At 39.8% G+C, this 23,107-nt stretch overlaps 1 protein-coding gene across 1 annotated transcript in view; it reads right to left on the reverse strand.

Annotated features, from left to right (window-relative positions):
* The window catches only part of spef1 (sperm flagellar 1), a 34,052-nt gene extending 11,261 nt beyond the window's left edge, over positions 1 to 22,791 (reverse strand). The window contains exons 1-5 of the mRNA XM_048616289.1: positions 22,592 to 22,791; positions 16,261 to 16,372; positions 8,624 to 8,759; positions 3,853 to 3,895; positions 2,432 to 2,513 (exon numbers count right to left, since the gene is read on the reverse strand). Coding sequence (XP_048472246.1) covers positions 2,432 to 2,513; positions 3,853 to 3,895; positions 8,624 to 8,759; positions 16,261 to 16,372; positions 22,592 to 22,700 — 482 coding nt within the window. The 5' untranslated portion in view covers positions 22,701 to 22,791. The remainder of the gene's footprint in view (positions 1 to 2,431; positions 2,514 to 3,852; positions 3,896 to 8,623; positions 8,760 to 16,260; positions 16,373 to 22,591) is intronic.
* Between the last annotated feature and the right edge of the window lie 316 nt (positions 22,792 to 23,107).

Raw genomic sequence — 23,107 nt, forward strand, 5'->3', positions numbered from 1 at the left:
ACGTCTGCAGAACAACAAACCAGCTCGGCGAGCCAACCAACCACAACTTATTAATCTAGCCAATATGGTGCAACAGTCAACAAAGCTTTCAGCATTGCAGTTAAGCAGCCAAACACTACAAGTCAGAACTTGTAATCCATTTTATAGTGTTTTGGTCAGTTCCCATCTTGGTTTAATTTCAGTTTAACTGAAATAAAGTGCAGGAGGTGGTGCACAGAAGAGCCACAAGTCCAATTTCTGTGTTGGAGGACTAAATTATGAAGAAAAATTTGGGCTTTTCAGTCCTTCAGCAGGAATGAGATGTGATCTTATAGAGATATTTAAATAAATCAAGAAATGAAAGGCGCAAGTGAAATATTATTTAAAATTACTTTTCAAAAGTAGGTCTGAGGACAATGAATTAGTTTAAAGTAGTAAAGTTTTTGATTGATCACTACAAGAATGGAGTTTCATATATACTGGGCAAAATATCTCAAACCATTGAAGGGGAATTTTCTGCATGGATGAATTAAGATGAATGAAATTGTATTCAACGTGCATGATGCATTTCCATTCATCATACAGGATGAACTATGTTTTGGATACTACTGTGTTCCATATGTTCCACACCCTATAATTCATTCTTTGCTTGAAAGACAAGGTAGTAAAGGACAGAACAAATATGAAAGAAGACCTTGAAATTTCATTCAGTCTCTATGAAAAAGCTACTTTGAACATTATAGGTTGAAAGAACATAGAGGCAATACAGAAAGCTGAAGTTCAAAACTATCACTATCCTGTTTTTATTACATCTTTCACAAGGGGATATTGATAGCACAAAATCAGCTCGTAAAATGCAATTGCTTAATGAAGGTATCTCTTCAAACATGGTAACAATGTCTATATTTTAGGTGTAGAAAAGCGGATTACCCAATGCTGCAGGTGGGCCTGAGCAATCTAACACTGTGCAATATGCCTCATCACTTACACTGCCTGTTCCAAATGCCAGCACAGCTACACCCACATCAGAAGAGAACAGCAAGTTCCACTGTGAAAGGAGAGGAAGATCAGTGGTGTTGGCAGCAATACTATCGGAACCAGCTGGCAAGAAGGCCAAGTCATTTCCTTCCTCAGTTGTAGCGATTAAATATTAATATCTCACAGGGTCTTATTATAAAAACATAAAAGACAACCAATATATAAACAGAGATGCTTTTGTGAGTTACTTGACTCTAAACAAAATATATAAGAAAGAATATACCTTTATATTATGTACATTTATTTATATAACATTATATGTTCTAAATACATAGCATACATTGTCTTTTGGGACATCTTTTACACCGAATTAATTACTTTTGAAGTATAATCACTGTTGTGTTGCATTTACTGCAGCAGTCAATCTATACACTAGAAGCTCTCCAAAAAAAGTGAGAGAAATGACCAGTTAATGTCCTTCATGCTGTTGGTTGAGGAATGAATATTGGCTGGAAAACTGGGAGAACATCCTGCTCTTGTTTAAAAAGTGACCAGAGAGCAGTTATTCCTCTAAAGATCAATATGGGTCAGCAGTAACCAAAAATACCTCATGGTTTAAGCATGAAATTGTTTCAAAATGGAATTACATTATAATTTTGAAGGTACTGTCTTCTACAAATTAAATTCAACAGGTCTAATTGGAAGGTTGCAGTGCGTACAGAATTTTGACAATTTAGATCACGTGTTAGGGATACATTTGCTCATGTAGCACCACTTTGAGTAACACATTGCAAATTTACATCGATTCCCCAAGGTCAGATAAACAAGCTGCTGCCTTCATAGTGTTTATTCATCACTATATTTGAAGAATGCTGCACAGATCAGACAGGTAGTGGGTCAGAGCATTGCCTGCCTCCGTGTATTTGACATTTGGCTTGGAGCGGCACTATGTAAGTATATCTTTGGCATGCTGTGTTGTTTTTTGAGATTGTTTTAATGGACCACAGCTAAAAACGTAAACAATTAGAAATGGATCATTTTGTACTTCCAGGTCCGATCCAGTATAAGGTAAATGCAAGATGTAATTCCATATGTTTCCCAACAATGTTGCCTCATCTGAGGACGCCACTGAACTTTTACAATATTTTTCTATTCCACATGCATTATTCACAGGACTGACAACTTAGTAATGATAAGTTGCAAATCGGATCAATTTATTCTTAACTTGGAACTGGACTGAAACTGCCAAAATATATTTGAGAGCTTTCAGAGATTATGCACATACAGTCTGGGCTAGATTCAAATTAAATATGCACAGGTGAAAAAATAATTGCTCTAACTTTCTTTCCAGGTTTACAGTATTTGAGAGCAAACACATAAAATTAAAATGTTTACAGGCTACTTATTCAATCTCTACAAATAGATGGCAGGCAACCTTTTATCTTTATGAACTAGAACATATATTCTAAATTACCTCTGCTTCTGATTGTTGTACCACATTTCTGGTTGGGATTGACATTCCTTTGTAAATAAATGCATGTTGGGTGATACATAATCTAGAAAACAAAATAGAATAATTTTGTGCAGAACGTGTATTGCATTTTGCTTTAAGTGCAAGAATTTATGGCATTCACACATAGAAAGATAAAGCAGCACCATTTTTTCTTTACTCCAGGTATTTCTGGTTACCTCCAACATAGTTTTAATAGTGCACAGAGCATTGTACCTACATTTTTAAAAATACATTTATTGTTGAACTATCACAGCAGTTTAAAAAGTTCAAGTGAATCAGTCATATATCACTCTGGTTTCAGCTTAACCAGAGTGAGATCATTACTTCTGGCAGATTTTGATTCTGTTGATTAATATTAAAGGAAATCCTGTTCATTTGCGTTTCATTTGTCAGTGCAATGACAGAGGAATTAGAATTGAACATTAGGTTCTGGAAAGATTTTATATAGCCGAGGATGGAGTCAAAGGCAAAAAGGAACATTTTGCAACTTTCACAGCTGATGAACTTGCCACATTTCCTTTACATCAAGCTATGCAATATTAAAATAATAATGCAATGCAATACTGTAAACCTCTTAACTGGAGACTGACGGGCCATATTAAACGATCATGATTCAAATTTTAGAGCCACTATGTTGGGTCAAACCCCAACATCCCTGTTTTAACATTTAACATCCCTGAAGGTTTACTCCTGATGACATGAGGGAGTATAATGCGTATATATTAATGGATACTCTCCTGAAATCTCGACTGAACTTTTATCCCTTAACAGCGTTCCCAAGGAAATATTTTAACTTTCATTAAAGCTCAGCTAATCTCTTCTAATGCAGGGGCACATGGACATCAATGCATTTTCTGATGCCATTCATTTTATTTAAATATAAGCAATTTACCAAGCTTACTTTGACAGCAAGCCCATCCAATTCTAACTCTACCTTCAAGAAGGACAATGGCAGTAAAGTCTTCCTGACTTGAATATTAACTGCCATTCCCGTTGCTGGTTCAAAAATCATGAAATTCCCTACCTTATGCTCTCATGCAACAGTACCATCAAAAGAACTCCAACTGTTCAAGGAGAGGGATCATTGCGCTTTCATAGGGGAGCAATAAATGAACTTTTATCAGCATCTCATCCACATCCCAAGAACAAGAAAAAAAAACATCAAGAAGTTCCTTTCCAACACAATATTGCTGGTTCATAAATTTTTTTTTAACAAATAACAAATGTATTTTAAAAAAAAACGCCAAATGTTTTTATCATAAAATGCCTCATTTATGCTTACTGCCAACATATCTGTGCTAATTTAAATAATATGAATCAGTGCATTCTTTTTCTAGTGGCTGTGTAACCCAATAATTATTAAGTGCAAGAAAGCAGCTTACCTAAAATGTTCTTGTCAGCAGAAGTACTGTAATTTTCCACCTCCTGCCAAAATAAAGGAATCTATTTATTAATTTGACAAACAAATGTGCATTTAACTATGTTTAATGACTCCATAAGAATTTTCTTCAAGTTGTCATTCCCATTCCAGGGAAGAATGTGGATGGGATGATCTGCCGTAATGTTATGCCATGTCTTCAGAGTTCTGCTGAAGTTATAGTAGGTAGTCAAGACAGCTTATACTGAAATTAATGGCATTGATTTACACCTATACTTAAAGCTGATTGTCTTATTCTTATGAGGAAAATGATTATTTATACCATTCTCTACATCAGCTGAGATTACTATGAAGGCCGTCCTTCTCAACTGCTCCCCTAGCCTGAGGTGTGGTGACCCTCAGGTTACACTATCACCAGTTGTGTCTCTCTCAAATGAGAGAGCTGCCCTAAAGTCTGACAGGACTATGGTGATTTACATTAACTTACATGGGATAACTAACAACATCTAATATTAGAAAATAACTCCTCTAACGTTCAATGCAATCTCCCATATATATCTCTATCAAAACCGCCCTTATTTTATTGAATATAGTTTTTGCAACAACCATGTAAACTACGTAACAGTGCAAATGCAATTTTTCACAATTTACTACTCATCTGTTTTGGCTGACACCTTGGTATGTGGCTGTGCAAAGCTTATGCAGAACAGTGGTTGCAAAATTGCTTTATGAACATTATAGAATATATCTTCCATTAGCTCCAGTATCAATATTTATATAGACACTGAGGTGCCGCTGCAGTTGAAGGCATGGATATTAACTATGTTCCTTGATGTGGTGATTCCCATCTGTTGGCAGCCATGCTCACATTGCATAATTGCTGCTGATTTCAGGAGGTGTCATCAGCAGCAATTTGCAAACATTATTCAGGTATCAATAGATATGTGGACAATTGGTAAAATTCAGGATTTTACCATATCTTGGAGTATTAGTACACTGAAGCCTTATCAGCACTGAAGCAGCAAATGCCCGGGGAACATGGCACATCAATCAATGGATAGAGGTGAAAAGACAAGGTTGTCTTTCAGATATGTACTGTTATGACCATTCCCTGGGTAAGGGTGATTTTTATGGTTAGCCTCAATTAGAAAAATGATGGTCGAGAGGCATTTTCACTAGATTATTAACCCAGGCATCCAGGTAATGTTCTGAGATCTGGGTTCAAATCTTACTATGGCAGATGGTGGAATTTGAATTCAATATAAGTCTGGAATTAAGACTGTAACGATGATGATTGAAACCACTGTTGACTGTTGGAGAAATCAATCTGGTTCACTAAAGTCCTTTAGAGATATTAATGATCCTTACCTGGTCTGGACTTTATGTGACTTGGGATGCACAGAAATGTGGTTGATTCTTAACCGCCCTCTGGGCAATTTCAGGATGGGCAATAAATGCTGACCCACCCAGTGATACCCACATCCCATGAATGAATAAATAGAAGGCTGTTTAGTTTTCTCTACTAATTTGTTGGAATTAAAGGATAATTAAAAACAAAATATGCACACTATTATAGAAAGGAGAACAAAGAACAGTGCATCTTTTTACTAGTAAAGAACAGTTTTGGAATAATAATTTGGGGCAGATCATATTGAAACACCAAGGAAATTGGAGTGCAAAAATGTTTATCTGGATGCTGAAAGCAGACTATGAAATTTTGACTGGTGTAATAATTACAAGGAATCAGCTTCAGTAATTCTTGGAAATAAACACCGCAATATAAATGGTGACCCTGTGATCCTGCACTTTTGGGTAGGAGCAAGGTTCTCAGGGAGCATAGTTGAAGAATTCAGCTACAACTTTGTACCCTATCTTTGATCTGCATTCTTTCAAAGGACAGCTTCCCTACTGAGAATTTGGGTTTTTGGAACTAAAATACTTAAATTGTGAACTGGTTAACTACAATAGTAGGTGGGTTGGCATAGTGGCTCAGTGGTTAGCACTGCTACTTCACAGCACCAGGTTCAATACCACCCTCGGACAACTGTCAGTGTGGAGTCTGCACATTCTTCCCACTTGTGTGTAGGTTTCCTCCAGATGCTCTGGTTTCCTCTCACGGTCCAAAGATGTGCAGGTTAGGAGGATTGGCCACGCTAAATTGCTCATAGTGTACAGGGATGTGTAGGTTAGGTAGATTAGCCATGGGATACAGGGATGTGGTGAGTTTGGGTAAGAGGCTGTTTGGAGGGTTGGTGCGGACCCAATGCGCCAAATGGCCTGTAGGGATTCTATGTTTCTAACTCATGAGAGCATAAATTCCAATCATCAACTTCATGCTCAAATGTTTGATATGAATACACAATTATATGCACTTTATTTTTAATACAGAAATTACCAAATTTGCATAATATTGAGCAAAAATATTGGAGTGCATTCAAAGCAATTTAAGCGCTTATACATGAAGTTTGCTGATGGCAAATTCCACTCTATGGACTTACACCAGCAGAATAAAGATGAAGGCAATAGACACTGACAAAAGGATTCTTGTGAAATGTCAGGTTTATGTTACAAAACCACTACATGTAGAAAGGGTCTTAAAATATGAAGGGCTGCTGACACTGTGAAATCCAGCTGTGGTGAGGGTAAATACCAGAGCTCCAGCAGAGTCAAATAACCAACTGTGTGCGTGAGCACAATTACTGAAAAGTTTCAAAAATGTAATTTCTTTATGGACACTAGACATACCTCAACACCGCTATCAGCAACTGGAAAACTGCATTGCTGCTGAGGTTGAGCAGGGTGAGCACTCAGATTGCTCATGCCCAGAATAAATTCTGCTATATTAAACAATACCTATTCTCATTGTCCACTGCTACTACCTCTAGTGATGGATGGCTACCTCTTCAACAAGGATATCAACTTGCATTTATATAGCACCTTTAATGTAATGGAACATCCCAAGCTGCTTTTGGACACTATTAACAAACAAAATGTGACACTGAATCATATAGGCAGAAATGAGGAGAGGTAGCCAAAATAGGTATGGTTTAAAAGAGCATCATAAAACAGGACAAAGGGGTTAGGATAGAGAGGCTTCAAGAATAAATTCCAAAGTTGAGGACCTAGGCAGCCAAAGGTACAGTTGCCAATAGTGCAGTAAGGAAAATCATTTAAAGAGAATCTTGGTACCTCTAGAGTCAGTTGCAATGCTTCATTTAAACTGACAATGTTGCTGTACAGAGCATGTCACCAAAAGCATCAAAGTAAAATAAACACACTACAAAGTAAAAACTACTGTGTAAGTTTAGCAGGGTAGCAAGGTAGACACTTAACATCTGAGTTGCAATTGAGTAAAGTGCTTGAAATTATTCAATTGAACCATAACTGAAATTAAGGATTTCAGTTGCTTGCATGGTTCAGTGATATTATGTTGCCGCTGTGTCAGAAAGTTGTAGATTTAAGTTCCACTTCAGAGGCTTCAGCATGTAAGCTTTAGAATATAGGCTGGTATTTCAGTGAAATACTGAGGGAGTGCAGCACTGTCACTAGCATTGTGGTTTGGACAGTAACTCAAGGTCCTGCCTCTGAGATACTTTATTGTAAAAGGCTCTAATAAATACAAGCATTTCTTTCTAATTTTACCTATGTTTCTGCATCGGAAAACATCTGGCCAGCTGTCATTCATTGGCTGGAGAGGTACAGAGAACGAAGCTCAAATTTACATTAAAAACCAATATTTACTTGAACTACTTCTGTCATGTATTTCTAGTGAGGTTGTTGACTTGCTCGCCAAGCCGTCTTGTTCTCATTCAGACGTTTTGTCACCATGCTAGGTGACATCATCAGTGGATCCTGCAATGAAGCGATGTGATTCTACTCTGCTTGGAATTTATACTGTTCGGTCCGTTATGGTGAGTACTGTCATTTCCAGTTTTGATCTGTATGAGTTTGTACTCACCATAACGGACCGGACAGTATAAATTCCAAGCGCAGTAGAATAACATCGCTTCTTTGGAGGCTCCACTGATGATGTTACCTAGCATGGTGACAAAACGTCTGAATGAGAACAAGTCGGCTCGGTGAGCAAGTCAACAACCTCACCCACAACCCGAACTATAGATCTTTGCCAAAACTTTAAATGTATTTCTAGTATTGTGGAGTCCTGCTTGTTTGTACAATTCAGGAGATAACACAAAAATAACTGCAGTTATGAACTTCCTCATGCATGGATGGCTGTTTGAAATTTGTGGCTATGAACCTCTTTCCAGCCACAATTGTGTGCAAAGAACTATATAAATGATTATTGACAATAGTGCACCACCAGCCAGAACAGGCAGGCTGTAGTTGGGTAGCTTCACCAGTCCTTTTGAAGATAAACAGACAGTGGCTTCTGCTCTGTGTTTCACTGACAGTAAACTGAGATCACAATGTGGGGCATTGTAGGCATGAGATGTTCCTCTGAGCTGGCTATTGAACAAGGTATTTAATTAGTAACCATCTGGGAAGCCTGTTTTTTAAATGATTATTAGCAGCCTTGGATGTAATTTTCAGAAAAGGCTTTCTGAGCAGATCAGTACCATGAGCTGAAAATAAAGCAAGGTTTGCGTGCTTGCTGTCACTAGTTTAATGGTACGTCTAAATAAAGATTCACATCTTCACCTCACAGTGCATTGTTGGTGATTAGTTAGTTACAGAACTCCAATAAAAATAAAGACATTTGAATATTACACAGTAGTAAAATGTACCTGCATATGAAAAAGGTATCTGTTTCTTACTTGTGTGCGATTGAGTTCTTCCTCAATCTTCTGTCTTAACATGTATAAAACTGTTTCAATAACTCCAGGAGAGCTCTTAACCAACTTTGTTAACATGTCTTCTGAAATATGAAAATGTAATTTGGAAAATACCTTCCTGCATAAAAGAATTGTGAAAGAAGTTTAAATTAAATATACCTCTAAATATCATACTTTTCATCAATGTAAGGCCCAATACAGATCTCACAAAAATTAATACTTTGTGAAGTAATCATAGCAGATTGTTTTAGGAAGTCAATGACATATATTATCAGTCATAGTTAACTACCTGATTTCCAGTTTCTAATAATCTCATCTATAAATAATTAACTTTATTTGGAAGTTTTAAATTGTATTCTAATATAAAAAGCTATCCTTATTCAATAGTTAGTGCAGGATATCTACTTGGAAAAAGTATGTAAAAGACCACATTGTGGGAAATATGGGTCAATAATACTGATTTTGGATAGTATGCCGTGAACAGAGTGGATTCCATGTGTGACCCCTTTACAGTGAAAAAATTAAAAGCAAAGGTAAATTCCTCAACTAGTGACAGAAGATGAAACTTTCTAAGCACATTAACAGTGCAGCAAATAGGAACATAACTATTATCCTTGTTAGGAGAGACTGACAAATAAGGATTATGATGTACTTGGTGTAAAAACCAAGCAAAAAAATATTGTGAGAAGCTTGTCTATGAGAAAGAGTCACATGAAAGATCTAATCAAGTGTGGACAGGATCAGGGAGAGAGAGAGAGAGAGAGAGAGAGGGAGAGAGTCATATGAAAGAGCTAATCAAAGGGAGACGAGATCAGGCAGAGAGAAAGAGAATCAATGTCAATATGACCAAGGAAAGATGAAATAATAAGGTGGAAAGATCTATTTAAAGCTGAAGCAGCTGGTCACATGAATTGACTGCTCAAACATTATACTGGTAGAATCCCTTGGTCAAGACAGTAGGTCTTCTTGCATGCTTGTACCTAATAAAGATTGCTCAAGTTGAACAAGGTGTCTGATCCTCAAGGCTTGTTTGGGTGCCAGGGCAAGCGCTCACCGTTTGTACATAGTGACAGGGAGTGAATGTACTACACTGGGACTGCAGTAGTGAGCAGACAGATCATGGGTTGAGTATCTTTATTTTACCATCTGTTGTTAGGAAAGGTCTACTTCACAGTCACAGCACTGGTCATTTAAGTGGGTGACAATGAATCATTGGGACCTATGTGCCAAAGCAGTAGAGTGAGCTAGGGGTAGAGGACAGCAGCCAGATAGATCAGAACTGTGACATGACAGGTAAGCCAGAATCATAAGGATTTATATCCAAGCTGTTATGCGAGAGGTCAGAATCACCACAGAGCAGTGGCCAGAGGCAAAGAGCAAGAATAGGGTAGAGCCATGAGCTATCAGGTGGATTAGAACCATCACATTGCTGGTGATAGATCAAGAGCCATTGCATGTGATAAGGGCGAGAATCATTGTAGGGCAGGGACTGGGGCAAGGAATGGCTATAGGTATAATGTGATGCCCTGCACGGTAGTGATCAGTGGGAACATAGTGACATGTCAGAAAACAACACCTTTAGTTTGGGACCTGAGGAGTCAATAGTTAAAGTTCTGATGGATAAGAGAGAGAATTGAATAAATAGGATGAAGAAAAAGGGTTGGAAACCCAGAGCTACACTAGAGGTGCAATCTATCTGGTGGGATACCCAGTAAAGGGACGAGAAAGATAAGGGGATTGTTATCACTATTTGTTCTTGAGACTGAGCAAACAAATCGAAAAACAAAGCCAGACAAATAATAGAATCAATGGCAAAACAGACTTGGATAGGAGTCAGGAAAGGTTAGTAAAATTTTTATTGGAAGTATCACAATAGTCTGGAAGGCTGCTGAAAAGACAAAAGAGAAACAAAAGAACATGTCTGTGTAAGTCTTTGCCAGTGTTTAGTCTTTTTATGTGTTCAGAAATTAATAAATGGCAAGTGTGAATGAGTGGGAGTGTGTCTGAACAAAGTTGTGTTAAATTGCTGCAAATAAAAGAAGCAGCAGCCAGAAGAAGCTACGATAAAAACGAGGGTTTAAGTTCTTGGAAAGCATTGCTTTCCAATTTGCTTTGTTTGATGGTAGTGGAATTTCTGGGCTTGGTCTGGCTTGTACAGATGTTGGATGAGCTTGTCGGCGAAGCAGAACAGCAGATGAAAGGGTCCACACATAAAGACAGGAAAATGGAATCAGTCTGGCTGCTGGCTAAGTGTGAGAAGCAGGAGAATAGATGTAGCCAGTTAGAAGATATGTGTGCCATAGTTGACAGGACAGAGTCTACTACAGAAAGAAAAGCGTGAATGAGGGCTGGAATGATACAGGCATATAGACAAGACAGGTTGGTGGATGGGGAAAATTGAGCTCATGAAGGCATGTTGTCTGGATATATCAAGACTGGAGGGAAAGAGGCAAACAGATCAGAAGTAATCGAAAGAGAAAAATAGCAAAGTTGAGCAGGAGAGAGAGAGATGATATTAAGGCTACCAGCTGTTCCAGGTAGAATATCCAGGTAGAATCAGGGCAGACCATGCATTATGTATTAAATCATTGTTAATTTCAAAGGCAAGTTACAGCAAAAGTGAGGGATCATTTGTGCTTGGCAACCAATTAGTGGAAGGCCTCTGAACCCAGAATAAGCAACAGGGTTAGAAGAGGAATTTGTAATCCCATTCATTTCCAAGGAACTAGACATAGGAATTGGGAAACTGGCACGAGGCCAAGAGCCATGTGGTAACTTTCTAGATTATCAAAATACCAGACTCCATAGTTTTGATGAGACCGATGAGAATAAGTTGTCGCTGGTCACACTAGAGTCAGCGACTTACTCAATCCTACCTGAGCAAGGAATGGCACAAAACACTTAGGATGAAATGAAGATGTGGGTATGATGGGATATGGGTCTCAAAAAATGAGATCCATGTCAACTAGTTCAGAATATGAGGCAAAATCTGCTGAACCTGTAACATTGGGATGAAGCACTTTCTTTGTTCTATTCTGGTGTGAGAGAGAAAGAGAAAAAGAGGCAGACAGCCTGGGCAAATAGTCCTTCCAGTTCCACATGGATGCAGACTAATGTCTACATTACCCCTTGTGGTCTGTTTTGTGGCTGGTTTTAAAGTAATTTATGTTTTAGAGTGTCAGTTGTTTTTTTTTTCTGTTTTGCTTCCTTTAAAAGCATGTGCTATTCTTTCCTGTTTCTGTGGAACAAATGGATTTATTTTTGTGCACATGATGTTCACGCTTTTGAAATATGACTTTATGATTTGGATTAAAGGGGAAATGTATTTTATCTTAAATGGTTTGAGTGATTATAATGAATTCTGTTCTGGATTGAATTTATCTTGAGGTAAAAAATACATACTGCACGATTTAAGGATTTGAGGATTTTTGATTCTTGCTCTAGTTCTGGGAAGACTATGGAGAATTTATTTTAATTTTGGATGTTGCTAATTGGAACCTCAACATAAACATTTCAGGTGAAATAAATTAAAAAAGAAAAGAAACAGAGAAGTTTGGAGAGGCTTGAGGATTAATCTAAAATACTGCAATTAAGCTACAGGACAGAGGAAAAATTACTACAATTAAAGATTTAAAATACTGTTAAGAGTGACAGTGTGACCTTCAAGCTGAAACTCAGTGGCATAACTGTTGATGAAACTCTAGACGTTTTTAAAATTTGAAATATTCACATCAAAGTCAAAGAAGCAATTCAAATGTGATCAACTCCCAGGGAACCCTGAAACAAATAGACTGCCAATATGAAAAGGTTATTGTCCGTGATCAAACAATATGCACTTTAAACAAACTGATTACCCAGGCAATGATTTTAAAAGCTAGTGTAAGCTAGGTTGCAGAATTTGTAGCACTAACTAAACCCTTAAAGGGGAAGGAAAGCAAATCAACATATACACAGATAGTAGATGTGCATTTGGAGTAGTGCACGATTACCTGATTGTCTGGAGCAGTAAAGAATATTTATTGCCTCGGGGAAGTCATATAAAACAAGAAAAGATAATTTGGAAGCTCATAATGGCAGCAGGAGTTTGTAGCAGTCAAAGCTGAAGTTCACCAGAAGATCATTATTCCAGTTGCAAATATATAAGGGACAAACAAATAATTACATAATTAGGAACCCAGTGATGACCAAGGAACAAAAGAAGCGGGGGTTGTTGGGGGGGTGGAGGTAACGCGGTGATTACAAAACGAGACTAATAAATGGAGATCATGGGATACTTCTTATAAAAGCCAAGTTGGTAGTACCTTAGGGAAGCTGGTCTGTGAGAAAGAGAGTCGTATGAAAGAGCTAATCAAGTGGAGATGGGATCAGGGGATAAAAAAAGAGATTCCATTACAATGTGATTAAGGAAAGAAGAGATTGGGAAATAAAGTGGAATGATCAAATGAACATTTTGTAATTATATAAATTGATGGCTCAAATATTGTAATAAAAAGAACTGTGGATGCTGGAAATCTGAAACAAAAACAGAAATTGCTGGAGAAACTAAGGAGGTCTGGAAGGATCTGTGAAGAGAAAGCTGAATTAACATTTTGGCTCCAGTGACACCTCTTCATTTAAGTTCCTGACTGCCCAAAAAGCGCCTCAAAAATCGAATGATCATTCGGGACAATAGGACTTCTTGCATGCTCATATCTAATAATGATCACTTGATTTGAATGCGACGCTTGACACTTAAGGCATTTTATTGTGAGTATGAGGGCAAGCCCTCACCCTTAATACCATTTTGTTTAGACAATCAGGATGGCTGTGCTCTGTGTCAGAGCTTGGGTGCTTCAGGATAACACCAAAACTCATGTTTTATTTAAAGAAATTTAGACCTATGGGCTGAATTCAGCATCATCAGTATGTCACAACTGACCAATTGCAACTTTAGTTTTGCGATGGTGGACTTTAAACTTGGTTATTTCCTGTCAAGTCACAGCTGTTGCCAGGAAAGACTCTGCAGCTAAAGAGTGTCACCTTCATTGCTACTGCCAGCGCAAAGTTTATAGTTTCCTTTGACTTCAGGCCTTGGCACCAAGAAAGCGTACAATACAGAGATAGTAAGAACTGCAGATGCTGGAGTCAGAGATAACACAGTGTGGAGCTGAAGGAACACAGCAGGCCAGGCAGAGTCAGAGGGGCAGGAAAGTTGACGTTTTGGGCTGGGACCTGAACCGAAATGTCAATTTTCCTGCTCCTCTGATGTGGCCTGGCCTGCTGTGTTCCTCCAGCTCCACGCTGTGTTCTCTCAAAGGATACAATACAGTTGTGTCCTGAGTGAGGCATGATCTAATCATACAGTACACCTCAATGATGTCAAGGAAACTAAACTCTGCCATTCAATAAGACTGTGGCATATCTGATTGAGACTCAAATCTACATTCACACATGCCCCCAATAACCTTTCACTCTTTCAAACTTGCTGTTGTATAGCCAGGACTGGGCAGGTCCTTTTTCTGACAACATCGCTGTTCTAACACCTATTCACTCTGCTGCCTTAAGCCACCTTTATCACAAGTATTGCTATGCAACTTTGCATTGATGCCCAAATAGCTTTTTGGAAGGTGGACAAAAATGAGCAAATGCTCCATTACTGGTAAAGAATAAAATTATTATAGACTAACTGCTACTGATTATGTGATTGTCACCTCAAATCTGCATTGTCTATTCCTGATAATCCTTTATCCCCCTTGCGTAACAAGATTCTAACTACCTCTATTTTCAAAATATTGAAGGACCCTGCTTCCATAACCTTTTCAGAAACAGAGTTCCAAAGACACGCATAGAAAAAAAATGGTCTCAGCTCTGTTTTAGCAGACATTCAGTGAGGGTTAATAGACCCTGGTGAACTATGTTTTATCGCCTTGGATTTTCCAGACTTTGCATTACTAATCCACTTCATTCAATATGTTCAGAGAAGTAAAACTTGCTGTTGTATAGCCTGGAATGGCCAGGCCATTTTTCTGACAACATTGCTGTTCGATCAATGCTGTACCACCACCCATTTACTCTGCTGCCTTAAGCTACCTTTAACATAAGTATTACTATGCAATTTAGCATTTGTACTCAACAAATTCAACAAAATAGCTTTCGAAAGGTGGACAAAAATGAGCAAAATCTCCACGACTAGTCAAGAATAAAATTATTATACATTAACTATTACTGATCATGCCATTAGCTTCAATATTGAGGAATTTCACCCCTTTGGGATACTAATCATCAACACTAATGACTTGCATTTATATAGCATATTTTATACAGTATACATCGCATGGTGATTCACACAATCATTCTCAGACAAGATTTGTCACGAGCCTCCTAAAGATGTATTAGGATAGGTGACCAAAAGTTTAGTCAAAGAAGTAAGATTTAGGAATGTTCTAAAGAAGGGACAGACAGAGAGAGGGGAGTAGAGAGGCAGAAAGGATTAAGGAGAAAATTCCAGAGTTTATACCTAGGCTTATACCTTGGAAGAATGTGATTGCATTAGAGTGAGTGCAGAGGAGATTCACCAGAGTAGATTCACCAGAGTAGATTCTGAAGAAGGGTCACAGGACCTGAAATGTTAACTCTGATTTCTCTTCACAGGTCCTGCCAGTCCTGCTGAGCTTTTCTAGCAATTTCTGTTTTTGTTTCTGATTTACAGCATTTGCAGTGGTTTCAGATTTTATATTCACCAGATGTTGCCTTAGCTACAGCAATTCAATTATGAAGAGAAACTAGATAAGCTGGGGTTGTTCTCCATAGAATGGAGAAGGCTGAGGGTAGACCTGGTTGAGGTCTGCAAAATTATGAGGGATGTAGATAGGGTAGGTAGGGAGAAACCTTTTCCTCCCCATAGTAGAGGGATCAATAACTTGGGGGCACAGTCTAAGGTGAGAAGAAAGATGTTTGGGCCAGTTTTGAGGAAATTGTTTCCACTCAGAGGGTGGTGGGTATCGGGAATTCATTTCCTAAAAGAGCAGTACAGTTGGAAAACCTCAAGATCTTTGAGAAGCATTTCAATGAACACTCAACATGCCATAGCATACTAGGCAACAGGCCAAGTGCCAGAAAGTGGATTAGAATAGATAGTTACTTAATGTATGACGTGGACACAAAGAACTAAAGGGACTTTTCTTATGACTCTGTGCTCAGACTGCTGCAGGCACAACAGCCAATGATGGCCAATGAAAATCATTCCAGGAGAAGGGGGGCACATGGGTTAGCATTTTTAAAAAAAGGTTGCTGACCACCTAAACATTTCAGAGTTTTTATCAGAACATTAACAGGCATCATGCTGCAGAACAGTAAACTGCAATAGAGCAAACTTTTAAAATAAAGTGAGAAGAAGGCGGAAAAGTTACTTCCTGTTGTTTTCTTCTGAAAATTGAGGTAAATCGCGGAAGTTGGTGAGATAACATAGAGAGTATCAAGGAGCTGTCAATCCAAATAGAGTTTGAGTTGTACCAACTCCAAATGATACCAAGACTAATTTTAGTCATTTTACTCTAGACAATTCCTGAGGGCGCTGCACTGTGAAATAAAGAAAAACTATTTGTTGCAGACCATGAAATATTAAATATCAAAGCACTTGCCTGTCTAATATCTGCCAATTGCTCAGTTTTTGCTGGGTAGAGTTTGCTGGAATATAGTTGTGTATTTCTACCAGTTTTGGCAAAAAATGCTTCACCACTTCAGCAACCAATACTTGAAAGAAATGAATAAAAACTATTTTGAGATTATTTTCAGTTAGCAAGTTATCATTAAAATTATTAAAATAATTCACAATTCTGTCAAAATTAGTTTTGTAAAATGATTAAATCATTACATGTTTATTTTCTACATTTACAGTATATATATAACAACTTATTTCATTGAATGAAGTTAATAGGGTTAATTTTCCAAATATATATTGAAAATCAACAATGATTTTCCAAAATGTGTCAACCACAAACAAGGCTCAATGTCATTTGCACAGTAATAAACCTTTTATCTTTTTCAGTTAGGGGATGTGGTCATCACTGACTGGGCTAGTTATATTACTTATCGAATGCCCTTGAGAAGGTGGTGAGTGGCATTCTTAAACTTCTGCAATCTATTTGGTGTCAGCATAAGGAGGGCTATTAGACAGGAAGATTCAGGATTTTGATTCAGCAAAAGTGGAGGAGCAGTGACATATTTTCCGAGTAAAGATGGTGAGTGAACTGGAAAAGAACTTTCCAGGTGGTTGCAAGTCCCATGTATCTGCAGTCCTTGTCCTTCTAGATGGTAGTGGTTGTGGGTTTGTAAAGTGCTGTGTAAGGGGCTTTGGTGAATTTTTGTCGTGCATCTTGTAGAAGGTACACAGTGCTGCAATAGTACACAGGTGGTAGAGAGAATAAATGTTTCTGGCTGTGATGCTAATGAAGTTGGCAATGTAGTCCCAGATGGTGTTAACTTTCTTCAGTGTTGTTAGAGTTACATTCATTCAGGCACATGGGGGAAACCGATCACATTCCTGACTTGTGCCTTGTAGATGGTGGACAGACACTGGGGAGTCAGGAAGTGAGTACTTGATGCAGGATTCCTAGCATCTGACCTAATCTTGTGGCCACAGAATGTATATGGCTCATCCAATTGAGGTTCTGGTGAATGGTATCCCCCAGTATGTTGATAATGGGGAATTCAGCAATGGTAATGCCATTGAATATTGAGGACAATGGTTACATTCTCTCTTGATGGAGACAGTCAATGTCTGGCATTTGTGTGGTGTGAATGTTTCTTGCCACTTGTCACCCTGAGGCTGGATATTACCCAGATCTTATTGCATTTGAACATTTACAGCTTCAATGTCTGAGGAACTGCAAAAGGTGCTGAACATCGTGCAATCATCAGTGAACATGTTCACTTCTGACCTTATGATGGAGGAAAAGTCATTAATGAAGCACGGAAGATGGCTGGGCTAAGGACATTACTTCGAGGAACTTCTGCAGAGAAGTCCTAGAGCTGAGATGACTGACTCCAACAACTAAAACTATCTTCCTTTATTGTGAAGCAAGTGATGCTCCATAGCACTGTTGATGACCCTTTACATCACTTTATTGATGATCAAGAGTAGATTGATGGTGTGGTAATTTGCCAAATTGAATTTGTCTCGATTTTCTTGCATAGAACATACCTGGACAATTTTCCACATTGTTAGTAGATGCTAGTGTTGTGACTGCACTAGAACTGTTTAGCTACAGTTGCAGCAAGTTCTGGAGAACAAGTCTCCAGTACAAATTTTGGAATATTGCCAGGGCCCATAAACATTGCATCATTCAATGCTTTTAGCAGTTGCTTGATATCACATGGAGTGAATTGAATTGGCTGGAGATGGGTATCTGTGATGTTGGGGACCTCTGGAGGAGGCTGATATGGATCATTCACACAACACATCTGGCTGAAATCAGTTGAAATATTTCAACCTTATATTTTACATTGATATCCTGTGCTCCTCCATCATTGAGGTCGGGGATATTTGTGGAGGTCACTTCAATACTGAGTTGTTTACTTGTGCATTTCCATCCATGACACTGTGGCAGGACTGCCCAGCTTAAATCTGGTCTGTTGGCTGAGCAACCTTTAGCTCAATCTATCACTTGCTGGTTATGCTGTTTGGCATGCAAGTTGTCCTTTGTCATAGCTTCAGTTTTTTTTAGCTGCTGTTGGCATGCCCTTCTACACTCTTCATTGAACCAGGGCTGATTCTTCGGGCTTGATGATGTTGGTAGAGGGAGGATTATGAGATTACAAACTGTTTTGGGAGTTTAATTCTGCTGCTGATGATGGCCATATTGTCTCATGGATGCCAAGTTGAGTTGTTACATCTGCTTGAAATCTATCCCATTTAGCACAATGGTGGTGACAAACATGATTGAGGATTTCTTTAAAGTGAAGACAGGACTTTTTCTCCACAAGGAATGTGTGGTCTTCACTCCTATGATACTGTCATGGGCAGATGCATCTGCAGCAGACAGATTGGTGAAGGTGAGGTGAAGTAAGTTTTTCCCTCTTGTTGTTTCCTCACTACATTCCCCAGACTAGCTATGTGCTGTAGGATTTGGCCAGCTTGGTTAGTAGTGATTTGACAGTCATTGTAGACATTGATATCCCCCACCCATACTACATCCTGTACCCTTGCCACCCTCAGTGCTTCTTCCAAGTGATGCTCAACATGGAGGAATACTCATCTGTTGAGGGGAGTGAGTGGGGATGATACAAGGTAATCATCAGAAGGTCCCCTTGTCTCCTAGAGCAACTCCCTCTCTCACCTGTATACTAATATGCTGCCATCTCTAATGGTGGGACAGGACGAATCGTCACTTCCAGTGCTCAGGTTGATGCCAGGTGTTTTGTGCAGTTTCATTCCTCTGAATCTTGTCAGTGGTTTTACAACTGAATGAAATTGTCTAGCAAGCCAGAGGGCAGTTAAAAGCCAACCACATTGCTGAGCGTCTACAGTCATATAGAGACTAGATCAGGTAAGGATGGTAGATTTCCCTCCTTTAGTGAACCAGATGGGTTTGTTTGACAATCGACAATGGTTTCAAAGATTTTTCATTCTAGATTTTTATTTAATTCAAGTTCCACTATCTGCCGTGGTGGGATTCGATCCTGGGTCCCCAGAGCATTATCTGCGACTCTGAATTACTAGTCAATCATCGGTGGTCTCTTACAAACAAGGATGACTCTCTTCCATTCTCAGGGTGAGTCCCTAGGTGGTTGTACAGACTGATGCAGCTACCACAGGCTCTGTTACACTTGGGGCAAGTGGCAGTCACAGGGAGGGGTGGGTGGGGCATCGGTGTGGCAGTGTGCTCCTTTCGCTGTTTTCACCTGGCTTCCATTTTTTCCCAAAGGCAACTCTCGAGGTGCTCGTTGTCTTCCTGGTTGCTCTTCCTCCACTTTGGATGGTCTTGGGCCAGTGACTCCCACCTGTCTGTAGAAATGCTGCACTGCACCATGATGCATTGAGGGTGTCACTAAAGCGCTTCTTTTATCCACCTGGGGCTTGCCTACTGTTTCAAGCCTACTAATCAAAACCACAATGTCCTCTGTCATGACCATAGGTCAGATCCTCAAACTACTATGGGCATTCTTAACATTCCAAAATGTGTTTTATTAAGACAGCCAATACAGCCAAAAATGGTTGTTGATGTGATTGTATGGCTGTCTGGAAAGAGAGACCCACAGGATGTCACACCCAGAGATGTGAAGGGAACTTCAAATAACAACCCTACAAGTGGTGAAGAAACATGTAAAAATTTACTGGACTGTGACTTCTTGTGACTACAAAGATAACAAGGGGCTGACAACCCCCTGCCCAATAACAAGCCACCCGCTGAAGATTGTGCCCAAAACTGCAGGCATAGTTTGTGTTTTCCTTTGAAGAATGTACAAGGTTAAGAGTTGAACTGGCAGTAAAGAAAACTGGACAACCAAAGGACTCTCTCTGACCCAGAATTTGGAATTCAATCATAGACAAAGGGAAACATAACAACCCAAAACAGCTCCCAAGTTCTTTATGAAATAAATGATGGACATATGGGCATATGCTGAAGTACAATTTTATTCAAATTTTCATGAGTTCTTTCAAACATTTTGTATTACCTCTATTTTGTTCCAAGTTGCATCAGATTAAAATGGTTAGCAAAATATATTTTTGTAAACATTGGGGATTATTTTGCTCCCTGCAATTTTGCTTTTGAAAATATAATTAAGGGTGCTCTTTGGTCCAGTGTGCAATGCAACATGAGCCTGGGTTCTGTCTAACTACATTCTATACTAATTTATCCAGGAGTCTGTAGGACCAGCAAGAAGATAGTAAATCAAGATTATTCTCTTGTCCATATCTTAACTGGGAGGTGTTATAAATGCAGGAGTTTAGATTGGGCTGGACAATGCAATGATATGAATGAAAGTGTTCAGAGTAAAACCTTTGGAGCAATAACATTTTCTTTGAACACTTTCTTTCATATCCCATATGAAAGTTTTGGAGAAAGGGATAGGTGGAATTGTTGATGAATCCAGTCCTCTCTGCCCACATACCCATCAAAACAGGATTAGGTAATTCAGTCACAGAGACATAATCATAGAGATGTACAGCACGGAAACAGACCCCTTTGGTCCAACTCGTCCATGCAGACCAGATATCCTAAATTAATTAGTCCATTTGCAAGCATTTGGCCCATATCTCCCTAAACCTATCCAGATGCTTTCAAGCCTTCTGCCATTTTCTTAGGCTGTAGCAGATTGCATCTTGAGTTGTCTATTTTGGCTCTGTATCCCTTCAGAGTCTTGTCCATCAGCATTAAAATTTTCAGTACACCCCCAGAGCTCAATAACGTTTTTGGGAGAGATTTCTGCTAGCCTTTAGGAATCAGGAACATTTCTTGGCATCAACTAGCCTAGCTGTAAACATTAAGGTTTTTGTTTGGGCTTCCACCAGAGGAAAGAAGGGGAAAAATGGCTTGTATTTTATAAAACCATTAGACATAGGTGCAGAAGGTGTCCACTGTGTTTCATCCACCATTCAATAAGGTCATGGCTGATTTGATTATCCTCAACTCTACTTTCCTATCTTATCCCCATAACCCTGGCTAGCTGGAAATCTGTCTATTGTAGCCTTGAATATACTTGACAAATTAGCCTCAACAGCTCTCTGTTGTAAAGAATTCTACAGATTCACTTCTCTGAGAGATTTTTTTCCCAAATCTGTTTTAAATGGGTTAATCCTTAGTCTTAGACTCTCTGACAATGGAAACAACCTTTCTGCATTTACCCTGTCAAGACCCCTAAGAATGTTATATATTTCAATAATGTCACCTCCATCCCTTCTAAACTCCAAACAGCACATGCTCAACCTACCTAACCTCTCTTAAAACAGTCTAGCAAGCCTTCTCTGGCCTGTCTCCAATGCCAGTATATCTTTCCTTGTATAAGAGGCCCAGAACTGTGCTTTACAACCATGAGGTTTGAAGTGTGGTCACTTTACTCAGTGGCCAATTTGGGCAAGCTCCCACAATAAGCAACATGATAAGCACCTTATAATCTATGTTTACTGAAGTTGGATAAACATTGGCTGGGAAATTTGGGAGACATTCCCTGTTATCAATTTAAGTAATGACATGGGATCGTTTACAGCCAACGGAGAAAAATGGTCAGTTTAAAGTCAAATCTGGAAGGCTGCTCCTCCGATAGAGCAGCACTCTCTCAGTGCTGCACTGGAACGGTCAGTCTTGAGACACTCTAGAGAGGGAGGTGAACCAACTAAGGGTTGCAAATAAACAATATCTCTGTCAGCACCAATCACCCCCAAGGAAGCCTAGCAGTCCAGGGAAATTCCAACATCCCTGCCTGTACTGCAGCAAAAGAGGACAGAGTGCTACAGACTGAAACTAGGCCCTCAGCTATGGATCACCACGTGGAAGGTGGACACCAAACCTGCAAACAAGGTCTCCCCACCCAGGTCCTGGACCCCGCCCCTTCAGCTATGGCTCCTCCTACCTGGGCCCGAGGTACCACACTCTCAGCCGAGGCACCGCCCACGGCGACATTGGCCCCACCTACCCAGCCAGGGACCCTGCCTCCTTGGCTAGGACCACGCCCAACGCCCCCTGGCCCCGCCCCCTTGGTCAAGGGGGCTGCTACAAGTACAACGGCACTGCCCAGCCGTAGCCGTGGCCCTGGACCCCGCTCCCTCAGCCATGGTCCCACCCACCTAGGGCCACAACCCCGCCCCCAAGGCGCGCCGGCGCGCCCAAGCGGCTCATGCGTTCCAGGAGTGACCGTTAACTGCTCGAGGTCCGGGGGAGTGGAGGCTGGAGGGCGCAAATGTTCAGTTCAGTCTGCGCGGCCGCCCCTCATTCCCCCACCAACCCGTCCCCCCCCATTCACCCCTCGTACCTCCGTCACTGAAATCCCGGGCAATGTTCCGTTTCGGCCTGGACAGCGGGATTCCGTCAATCCAGGCATACAATTCCTGCAAGGCCTCCTTGCTGAGCTCCCGGGTCATGGTGAGCACTCTGTGTGGGCTCTTGGGACCGGCAGTTTTCGTTTAAACTTGCCGTTAGCCGTGGCTGGCGGGCGGGCGGTTGTGTGTTTACAGTACGTTGCCTGGTTACAGCGGGGCAGGTCCTGGGTACGGTGCAGGAAGAGGGACATGATGCATACGGTACGGGAGAAGCCCAGTCAACCTCAAAACCAAAAACAGACATTCAAATAACATAAAGAAGTGCGATGGTGGAAGTCGAATCAAAATCCGAATGTGCTGCAGAAACTCATCAAGACTGGCAGCATCTCTGCAGACAGAAACCGTTAACGTTCGAATCCATGCTGCCAGACCTGCTGAGTTTCTTTGTTTTTGTTTCACATTGCAGCACTGACTGATATCAGCTCTTTGCTAATCATTTAAACTTGATT

The sequence above is a fragment of the Rhincodon typus genome, chromosome 34 (assembly GCF_021869965.1).
Source record: "Rhincodon typus isolate 14 chromosome 34, sRhiTyp1.1, whole genome shotgun sequence".
Lineage (NCBI taxonomy): Eukaryota > Metazoa > Chordata > Chondrichthyes > Orectolobiformes > Rhincodontidae > Rhincodon > Rhincodon typus.